This window comes from Furipterus horrens, unplaced genomic scaffold, assembly GCF_987537825.1.
Source record: "Furipterus horrens unplaced genomic scaffold, mFurHor1.1.pri manual_scaffold_8, whole genome shotgun sequence".
Classification (NCBI taxonomy): domain Eukaryota; kingdom Metazoa; phylum Chordata; class Mammalia; order Chiroptera; family Furipteridae; genus Furipterus; species Furipterus horrens.
The window spans coordinates 50,061,898-50,072,327 of NW_028327178.1; the positions used below are offsets into that span (position 1 = coordinate 50,061,898).

At 47.1% G+C, this 10,430-nt stretch overlaps 1 protein-coding gene across 6 annotated transcripts in view; it reads left to right on the forward strand.

Moving 5' to 3' along the window:
- The window catches only part of PTPRM (protein tyrosine phosphatase receptor type M), an 883,942-nt gene extending 874,798 nt beyond the window's left edge, over window positions 1–9,144 (forward strand). For all 6 annotated transcript variants that reach the window (XM_090285792.1, XM_090285794.1, XM_090285793.1 and 3 more), the window contains 2 exons: window positions 312–447; window positions 8,310–9,144. In XM_090285792.1, the coding sequence (XP_090141918.1) occupies window positions 312–447; window positions 8,310–8,363 (190 nt within the window). In that variant the 3' untranslated portion in view covers window positions 8,364–9,144. The remainder of the gene's footprint in view (window positions 1–311; window positions 448–8,309) is intronic.
- Window positions 9,145–10,430: the final 1,286 nt, after the last annotated feature.

The window sequence follows — 10,430 nt, forward strand, 5'->3', positions numbered from 1 at the left end:
ACCCACACCTGTTACCAGTTTTCCTGGCAGATACTAAATGAGGTGTTTGTTTATTGAAAATTTTTTGAGGTGGGCTCTCTCTCTAAAAGTTGACAAGGTGCTATATTAAATTACATAAGCTAGGGCTGGGGTGAAGCTGGGGAAACAGGATGTGCCAGTTTGTGCCCTCAACCAAGTGGACTGCAGGCCCAGCACGGAGGCCACGCGCTGCATCTGCTTCACTAGGAGGACAGGCCCCGGGGGCAGGCCCCACAGATGGGCTGCAGTATAAGGAAAAACGTAGTCCAATCATCTGACTCTTCTTCTGGCAGGAACGGGGGCGGACGCAGCGGGACCTTCTGCGCCCTCAGCATCGTGTGCGAGATGCTGCGGCACCAGCGGACGGTGGACGTCTTCCATGCAGTGAAGACACTGCGGAACAACAAGCCCAACATGGTGGATTTGCTGGTAGGGAACCCCCCCCCCGCCCCCAACTGACCCAAACCCTATCCGCGAAGGCTTTATCCTGGTTCATTGGAGATTTGGTGTGGTGCAGATTGGCAGGGAAACTGATACATGGAGGAAGAGGCTTATTTTCAAAAACATAGTAATCCACTTGCCAGGGTTCTTCTCCCTCTTCCTCCCTTTGCTTTGTCACGAGGAGACTGTCTCAGCGCATTTGAGATGTGAAAATAGTTGAAACTCACAAGTGAACATACTAGTTTCCATTCCTGGCAGTGCCTTCCCATGTGGCCAAGCACTTAGTCTTCATGGAGAAGAAATAATGATAGCACATGAAATGCCAGATTTTCAAATTATGTATCTTATAAATAGCTAAATCACCTAATATTTATAAGAGCTGTGAATTTAGTTTGACATCCAGAATATGGCACTTAATTACAGTGGCCATGGCTAAGAAAAGGATTAGAGGAGTTTAGAAACAAAGGATTCCATGCAATTATTTCCTTAGTGTTTCATGAAATCTCTTTTGTGTGCGTATGGAGCTGTTGAAGTGCCAGCCACTGCGACTCAAGAGTAGTCAAATGGTTTAGAGGAGGAAGCTTTGAGATTAGGTTTTTGTACTTCTCTGTCAGTGGAGGAAGGATCTGAAGGAAACAGGGACTAAGTCCAAGGTGGGGAGAATGGCCTGGGGCCAGCACGAGGAAGGTTCCCTGCCTGCAGGCTTGGAGAGCCTGTGTTCCAGGGGCCACAGCCCTGCAGCAATGGCGTTAAAACTTTAAATATCATAAAGAAACTAAAGAGAAAGTTGAGATAGAAGATAAAGTTGAGGATGTAACCATGGTCCCCAGGCATTATTACAGCAATGTTTGGGGCCAAGTGATGACAGGGACCAATGACACTGACTCTGGGACACACCAGACCACTCCCCAGAAGCATCTTGCTTTCCACAGATGTGCATCTCACATTTGATGAGCTGGCTGGGGAGTTTGGTACGGGGCACTTGTTGGCCAGGTGCGGACCCATGCAACCGTCAGCAGTTATCCCATTGGCTTCTGTGGAAAAAGGACTGTGCCTGGCTCCCTTCTCATTCCTGCCCAGGGGGGAGCTGATGAAAATCCAAATTCTAGTGGTCACTCTGCTACTACTTCAACTTGTGACCTCAGACAAGTATACTTGTCAATTGAAGTTTCCTTGGGCAAGGCACTTAACTCTTGAGGGTCTGAGTTGTATAAACCAGGGACAGTATCAGCTTATTGTAGTGACCCGATGTGATGATATATGCGAAGGAGCTTTAGAAATTGCAAAGGTGAGAAAGGTAGATCTTGACAGTGTAGGTGTCCACAGGGCATGGGGCAGCCAGCGGCCCATCAGAGGTACTTCTATACAAGCGCTGGATGGCAGGAGGGGGTGGCGGCTAGCAGCCAGTATTTCTGTGCTTAGAATGTGCCAGGCACCACTCCAAGTGCCTTTTACATGTCACCAGTGTCATGTGGATGTGCTGAAAGGCTGATGAGAGGTTCTGGTCACTAGAACCAGCACCCCCACCCCTCCAGAGGCAGGACCCAGCATAAATTTTTTTAAAGAGCTCTCAGTCTCCTGGGCTGGAAGCAGTTAAGGGTCAGAGGTGTTCTGAGTTCAGGACTGGTGAGAAGGATGGCAGAGGATGAAAACAAATGCATACGAGTCAATTAAAATATTCTGTGACTTCATTTGGTATTTAACTTCCCTGATTCACAGACAGATGTGTAGCTTCCAAACTTTGGTTGGTATCTGAGCAAAGCTGACCTTGCGGGGGGAAAAAAGGTCATTTCCCTCTCAGCCCAGCCTTAATTAAGCAGATCGTTAGGACAGACCTTTGCGGGCCTTCCCTCTAACGGATCTGGCTGCAGCTTCCACCTCTTACAGCTTTTGTGGGCAGAAGCAACTTGGCTTTTCCCAAATCAGTGGAGTGGTTCCAACAATGGGACAGGATGATTTTTCATGAAATGAATGGAGACCAGAAGGGTGCTTCTCATCCCAGCTCAGTACTTAGAGGTCTGTCATTATGTGTAATTCGACCAGAGAAGACAGGATCCTTGGATCCCCAGAACTGGGAGAGTCAGCCTCAGTTTTAGGATAAGGTCAGGGGCTGAGAAGTGTGGGAAAATTTTGCAATTTCTTGAGAAAAATGTCTGATAAATGCATCACAGTAAATATTACAAGGTAATATCTGGTGATTAGAGAAAAAATGTATAAGTGCTCTTTTCAGTGGGCTTGAAGCTCCCTGAATCAAATAAGGACTCTTGTCACTTGTTTGGTTTTTGCATTTAAGTACAACTTCTGTTTAGTTTGGTACTCTTGTACTCATACATGAGTATTAGCTAAGAGGATTAATTCAAATCAAGGTGGTAAAATCTGGTACAATTCTTCTATTGGGCATCAAAGGCTATCTGAGACCTGAGTTTCTCCTAAGCACAAGATATCGTGCCAGCAGCTGAAAGTGCAGTGTCAAATCTTCTTAGCTAGGTCTTCATAGAGTGGTGAGGTGTGTGCCAGAAAGCTTTGGAGTGTACTTCCGTGCCAGCCATGGAGCCGGGTGGGAGGAGTGGGGAGAGCCCTGGCCTGGGCCCCGCTGGGCCTGCTCAGTAGCACATGCAGAGGCTAAAACACGAAGTGGTCCCCTCCATTCAAAACACAAAAAGTCTACCCTGCCCCCTCCCAGCCACAGTGGGATGAATGGGCAGAGAGGGGCCTGACTCTATCTCCCTTGAGGCTCTGATTTTTCTAAATTGCTTCTGAGTTTGAAAATCCATCCATCCATTTTGAAGCATAGCACTTCCAAGACAGATCTGGAAAGGCCTAAAAGATTTATTTCTTCAAATTTTGGGGGGGAGGCTCTGGAGAAAAGCCAGTTGATTGCTGGGAAGCAAAATAATTTATAACACAAAACTAGATTTTTTTTAATCCAGAAGGGGCAGGGTATTTTTTCCTCATCCGTTTTAGCCCAGCTTCTAAGGTATCTATCTCTGCAGGCTGCCCTTAGCCCTTATGAACAGCCTGGTCCTGGGGGCCGCGCCAGGACCCGCAGTCTGAGCACCTGAGCCCCTTTGAAACGGTGATGGTTGTGGGAAAAAACAGCTCCCCTCTCACCTTGATTCTCCTCACTTGCCTTTTGAAGCTTCATGGCTCTAACAGAGAAATGGCCTTCAGGGACAGATCTTGCCTAGAGATATATATTACCCCCTGAGATGTGGCAGGAACTTTGGCCAAAGTTACCAAGATCAAGGCAATTGACACATAGTTAATGTGTGTGTGTGTGTGCGCGCGCGCTGAGCATACTTCAGATCTGCCTGCTCTCAGCAACTATCAAGTATATAACCCTTTATCATTAACTGTGGTCGCCGTGCTGTACATACATTCTCAAACTGCTTAACACTGAAAATTTTTACCCTTGACTAAGGACACCCCACTTCTTCCTCCCCTCAGCCTCTGGCAACCACCATTCTAGTCTGTGTTTCTATGACATTGGTGTTTCTTTGTTGTTTAAATGGGAGATTTAAAAAATTCCAGTCCGATCTGGGCCTGGTGATCCTAGAGTGCTGCAGGCAGGAAACAGGTTCAGCAGGGCCAACAGGTCGCCCTTCCCTGCCAGGCAGGCTGCCTGCCTGAGCCCACCTCCCCCGCTTCGCAGCTGCTGTGCTCCAGTTTGGACCAGATCTCTGCCAGTATCTCCCGACCTGCAACACAGAGCTGGCCAACCAGACTCAGCCCCACTTGCCTCTTCAGTGGTATACATATAACCTGCTATACAAAACGGCCCGTTCTGCGGGGCTACAGTGCTCCCCCATGTGTGGATGACACAATGAATCTCCTGATCATGTGCGTAGACTGCCCCTCTAGAGTGCTACCTGTGGACTTGCATGAAATTTGCAAACTATTTGAAAGGTAGGGTGTGGGTATGTGGAGGTGTTTATGTAGGTGTGTGTACGGATGTGTGGGTAAGGTTATGTGGGAGTATGTGTGTGTAGGGTTATGTATATGTGGCTGTGTGTATAGCTGTGGGTATGTGTGTAGGCATAGGTGTGTTTGGGTATGTGGGTGTGTATATATGTGGCTGTAGGTGTGGGTGTGTATAGGTGTATGTGTAGGTGTGGGTGGGTGTTCAGGTATAGGTGCGTGTAAGTGTGTATGTGTGTGTATGTGGGGGGGTGTAGGTGTGGGTGTGCATGCTGTAGTAGAGGACGTAGGACTCAGGTCCCTGAACTGGGCCCCTAGCTGTGGCTAACCATCTAAGGTGGCATTCCACTCCTCTTGGGCGAGGCCCTGCCGCTTGCCCGAGGCCCCTGAGGCTCACAGCCCTGGAGGAACAGCCCCTGCCATGCATGCTCCTCAAGTGCCCCAGGGATTGGTCCTCCTGCGTACCAGGGAAGCATTTGGGGTGACCTCTGTTAGTGCCCTGTGCCCTCTCTCTGCCCTAGACTCTGATCTCCTAGAGGCTGGCAAAACCCCTCAGCACCAGCAGGCTCCTGGCTCCACGGGGGTACCTGGTAGATGTTTGCTGGGTGACTGGACATTGCTTCTCTGCACCCAGACCACGTCCATCCTGAGCTGCCCCTGGCTGCCTTCTGGAACCTGGGGAAGGCTATGACTACAGCTGATGGGGCGCCTGGCACAGACTACACTAGTCTTTGAGGGAAGTTCCCTGTGCATTTTTAAAGATACAGGTCTGCTCCTTGTCAGAGGCACACAGCCGTTTTTCAAGGGGTCTCCTTGGCGTGGTGCTGGTTGCCCTGTTGACCTGGCTGGGAACAGTGAGCCCAACGTGGGGACCACTTCACCCCCCTGGCAGGGGCATTGGGCAGGATTTTTCCCACACTGAAGGATCTGTCAGCACAGGATCCAACTGAAATGGTGAAACTTGTCTTAGTTTCAAAGAGCAGGCGCACCAGGGAGGGCAGCTCCGCCGCAGGTGAGCCAGCAAACGCTTCTCTTTGAATCCTCTCAGGCGGGGACGTGGGGTGTTTGAAGCACAAGACTGCCTGGGGGCCCTGCTCCTCAGACACAGGCTGCTGAGCTGACAGAGGCACAGCCGGGGCCCTTGGGGAGGTCTCTCTCTCCCTCTTCGTGGGAACAGAAAGTGTGGTCTGCTGAAAGTGGGGCCAGGTCTTGGAGAAGACGAGCTGGTCACCCTGGTTACCATCCAACACAAGGACGAGTCCCTGCTCATGTCACTTCATGCCAGAATGCAGCTAATGCTGCCTGAATTGGGAGAGCTTGGGACCAAGACAAAAACGTCTTTTTCCTTGAAGCGCAGGAATAGCTCATGTGGTTTAATTATTCAGTGTAAAAACAAGTGAGGTGATCAAATGTAATCAGTTTTCAATGCAGGAAGATCTCAGGCATTTCCCAAGGTGCTTGGGGGAGGGGACACGACAATTTATAATGATTCTTCTCATTCCTCTTATTTTTCTGATTCAGAAATCAGTCATCACAGAATCTATGGGGATTGACAACATGCTTAGGAGGGAGAAGATGAGAGAGAGAGAACTCATTTTGAAAAGTATAGTCATGCCTGCGACAGGGTGACGTCAGTGACCAGCACAGCAGCCTCTTCCACAAAGCCAAAGTCCCTTTTCCGCCCAGTGCTGAGGCCCAAGGCCAGCGGCCACGTTTCCCACTAAATGAAATTCTAACATCTTCAGGTGTTAGAAGGATGGGTTCATAGTAGGAACTGACATAAGTTGCACAATGAGGTTTGTACAAAGTCATGTTTAGCCAATAAGGAATTGGATCTCTTAGATTTCTTTTTTAAAAAAAGTTTGTCTTTGTGATTCACCAAAAAAAAAAAAACAGGAGAAATGATTGGAGTACTTTATAGCCAACAGGTCAGCTCAGTGATCTGACAACATCAGAATTTTGAAACTCAAGTGATTAATTTTAAATATTCTGAAAATAAAAGTATCAAATCCTGAAATAAAAAATACCGAATGTGAATCACAAAGTATTTGTGCAGACATTATTTTCATTTCTCCTGGATATATACCTGGGAATGAAATTGCTTAACGCTGGAGTAACTCTGTGTTGAACCTTTTGGGGAGCTGCCAGCCTGTCTTCCAGGGCCTGCAGCGTTTACATTCCCCTCAGCAGCAGTGAGGGCTCCAGGCCTCCTCACCCTCCTCACCGGCACCATCCCAGCAGGTGTTAATGCTATTGGTGTTTGATCTTGTGACACCTTCAGTATACGGAAATGAACTGTTTACCTTCTGTCTTCACCTCTAGATTGTAATCTCCTTGAAGACTGAGACTATACCTTGAAATCCCAGTCTCTAGTCTTTGATGTTGGTTGGGTTGAATCAAATGCTGCTAAACCCTTTACCATCATTTACATGTATCACCAACATTTGACTCTCCCAACTGTATGCCAGGTTCTGTGCCCAAGACTAGTGTGTTATAAACAGACAGATAAGCTATGGCCCTTGTCTTCAAATAAATAGGTTGGACCAGTGGAGCTTTTAGAAAATAGATAACAGATAAAGAAAAGGAAGCTGCCGTCACTAATTAGGAGGCACATATCCAAAAGCAAGTAGAAATTTATTTTTAATTAGTTTGGAAGACCCAAAAATAAAAGAGCCCCTTGCTTGGTTGTGACCGTTGTGCCGGGTGGTAAGATAGCAGCACTGACTCTCAGCTCACGGAAGTTTGTCTCTTAGTGAGCTAGAAAGAGAGTCTTACAGTTGCTGAGCCCTCAGCCCAGACCCTGTGCTGCCACATCCTCAACTTCTGTGTCCCTCTGCTTGGTTCAGAGGCCACACCCACAAGCATCCGTCAGCACAGTGCACAAGCACAGGTGCAGAATGCCCTCCCCTGTCACCCGAGACCCCAGGTGAGTGGACCATGGTGGACCTCACACAGAGCTTGATCAGGCCAAGGTCCATGATCTGAGAAAGCTGTGCTCAAAGAAAATGAAATCACTGCCTGATTAAGAGTTTGCTGTCAAACATTCCCTCTCTGTGCCTTTCTCTCCCTTGTCGCCTTCACCTGGAACATTGTTATAATGCCAGTTAGGATGGCCATGCACTCAATTGTTCATACTGGGGCACTTTCGAGAGTGAAAGAGGATGCTGCTAATGCTTATGCGGGGCAAGCATAAACCAGTTCTGTCCTGGGCAAACCAAGGCACAATTACCAGCTAGCCCAGATCCACGCCTTCATTCTCTCCCTGCTCTTTCCTGCTTACCTCTTGCCAAGTCTTCCCTAGGAAATCCTCCTGTCTCTTCCATGACACCATCTTGGAGGACCATTCATGGGCCCTGCTTGGCTCTGTCTGGTGAGCTGTCTTGGGTCACTTGTCTCCTCCTCCCTATTGGACCATGGACTTCTCAGAGTCAGACCCAGGTCAAGGTGCTTGGTACTTAAGAGGTGCTTTAAATTTTTTCATAAAAAAAGAAGAAATCCTGATGACCAAACATTGAAGGTAACGCTGGGCCAGGAGTGAAGCCACATGTGCTTAACTAATGGCCTTCTGTGAGCAAGTCATGAAGGTGTTTCCTCCAGCGCTCATTATCCTTCCTTCCACTACATGGTTTTCCCGTACTGTGTGCTCAGCGTGTGATATGCAGGTAAACACATATGTGTGGACAAACATGTGTTTCAGTTGTCTAGGAATTCTAGTGAGCATAGATGTCAAAATGCCTTTCATCAGGTTTTGTGGGGAGCATCTACTAACAATGAATATTTATAGTTCAGAACTATGATTTTCTAATTTATCTATGATCCAAATTTTTCTCTTTGATTTCTTCCAGTTAAACCCCTAATCGGGCATAATTGCTTTACTGGAAACAGCCTTCAGATATTACAGAGCTGACATTTTTTTGCCTTCTGTTTTCCAGGATCAGTACAAGTTCTGCTACGAGGTGGCCCTGGAATACTTGAATTCTGGCTGACGACACCACAGCTCCACAAACAAGCCCTTTCATCCCGCAAAGCCAGGACGTTCCGTGGATTTGTGTAGATGAGATCAAGACTTCTCAAGATGCTTATTTTGCTTTGCATAATTGGCTCTTATTAAGAGCCCAAGAAAGTATATATAAAACTGCTTGCACTGCCCAGTTCCCAGTAATGCTGCTGCCTGACAGAAACACCGCGGCATACAGTCATCCAGTACTGTACTCCCAGGCATCGGCTTGTTAGAGCAGCATAGACGTCTGGTTGATTCAAGAGCACAATTATATTCTTATGAAGGAATTTGTACCTTTGGGGTATTATTTTGTGGCCCGTGAACCTTTGTTATTGTTAAAACTGAGTGTACATTTTTGTTCTGTGGAGAATGCTACCTGACATTATGATAATATATTATTTTAGTTAATATTTGTATTTTAACATGTTGCATAATATAAGCTTATGTAGCTTTCCAAGACTAACAGATAAACATTATAACGAACAAGACATGGTATATGAGTTGTTGTTTCTATCAGATTTGTATTGTTTCCAAGGGAAAAGCTTGGGAGAAATTCAGTTCAAAAATGCAAAGCTCAACGATCAGATTCACAGATCGAAAGCTTTTCCATTTGTTTATATTGTAAATATTTCTGATTTCGTCAAATTATTTATTCATTAAAAGAAATTTTTGTGAAGCACAGTGAGTGACAATCATTTTTATTAAGCCCAGAAAATGATTTACTGTGTGATGTTATCTTGTGTGAATTCTCAACTCAATAAAGAAAGACCAGTGACCAGTTGTGGTGTATTACTAGTGTCCTAGCACTCCAGTCTCTCCTGGTCACTACCTGGGAGCTATTGGCCCACAGCAGGTAGAGTGGAAATTTTTGAGACAGAACTTCTGTCAGTGAAAAGCTTAGGCCCATCCTGGTAGCCTGGTGCTAAGGAAACATGAGCCACAGAGTCTGCTGGGCAGTGAATTCTCACCTGGTGGGCAGGCAGTTACAGAGGGCACCTGTCTGGACAGCAGGGCGGTAACTTTGTGACTGGGAGCCACCTCTTTTCTTTCTGTTTCACCTGTCCTCTCCAAGCTTCATTCAAACCTGAAACTTGCTGAGAGAACACTTTGTAAAGGGTTATAGGATCAGAGTGCATTTAAGCAGGACACAAAGCTAAACAGATCCTGGGAAGCAAAATCAGCATGGAGCAGCCTGCTCTGCTCTCAAGGGCTCTTCCTGTCTCTGAACAAGGAAGAAGCTATCCATGTGCTTACAACAGGAGTTGAAACTGAGTTCCAGGCTATGTTAAGTGATGCCCCGTAGATGATAGGGACAAATCTTTACCAAACACTGATTCTATGCCTGAAACTGTTCCGAGTGCTTTCCCAAGTGGTAGCAGATCCTCCCTGTGACAGTATGATCTAGGTATAGTTATGGAGCAATCTTACAACTGGAGAAACTCAGGTTAGTAGAGATTAAACAACGTGTCCAAAGTCTTCCCACTTGGTTGGTACCAGGTGCCTCTAGCACCCGAGGAGGCAAAGGGACAGTAGCACAGGCACCCTTGTTACAACACCTGGTGTAGGAAATCCCTCTCCTGCTGTGATAGGGAGAGGGGACCCAGCACCCACTCTGGAAAGTGGGGAGGCCTGAGGGTGGTATTCCTGGGGATCTTGGTGAGCAGAGATGCCAAGAGCGGAGATTGTTCACCAAGGAGACTGAAATTGATATTTGCATCTTAGGCCTGCACACCTTCACTACGCTGAGTACTCAGTCTGTACTGCCATGACTGATATCAATCTCCCAGCTGCTGGGTGAAATGCCACATATGCTCAGGACGAGTTGGCTGGAACTGAGCTGAATCTGGGCTAACTGCCTCACTGCTCAGGCTTGTCTAGAACAAGGGCCTCTCACCATCCTCACCTTGTTCTCTTTGATAAGCTCCTAAAAGATTAAAAACTGCTATTGTGAACCTCATCATAGGGATGGAAAGCCACACCCAGTGTGTGCCATCTGGGCTTTGACCTGAGAGAAGTGTGGTAGCCCTCAGTTCTCTTCTACATGGTCATAGAT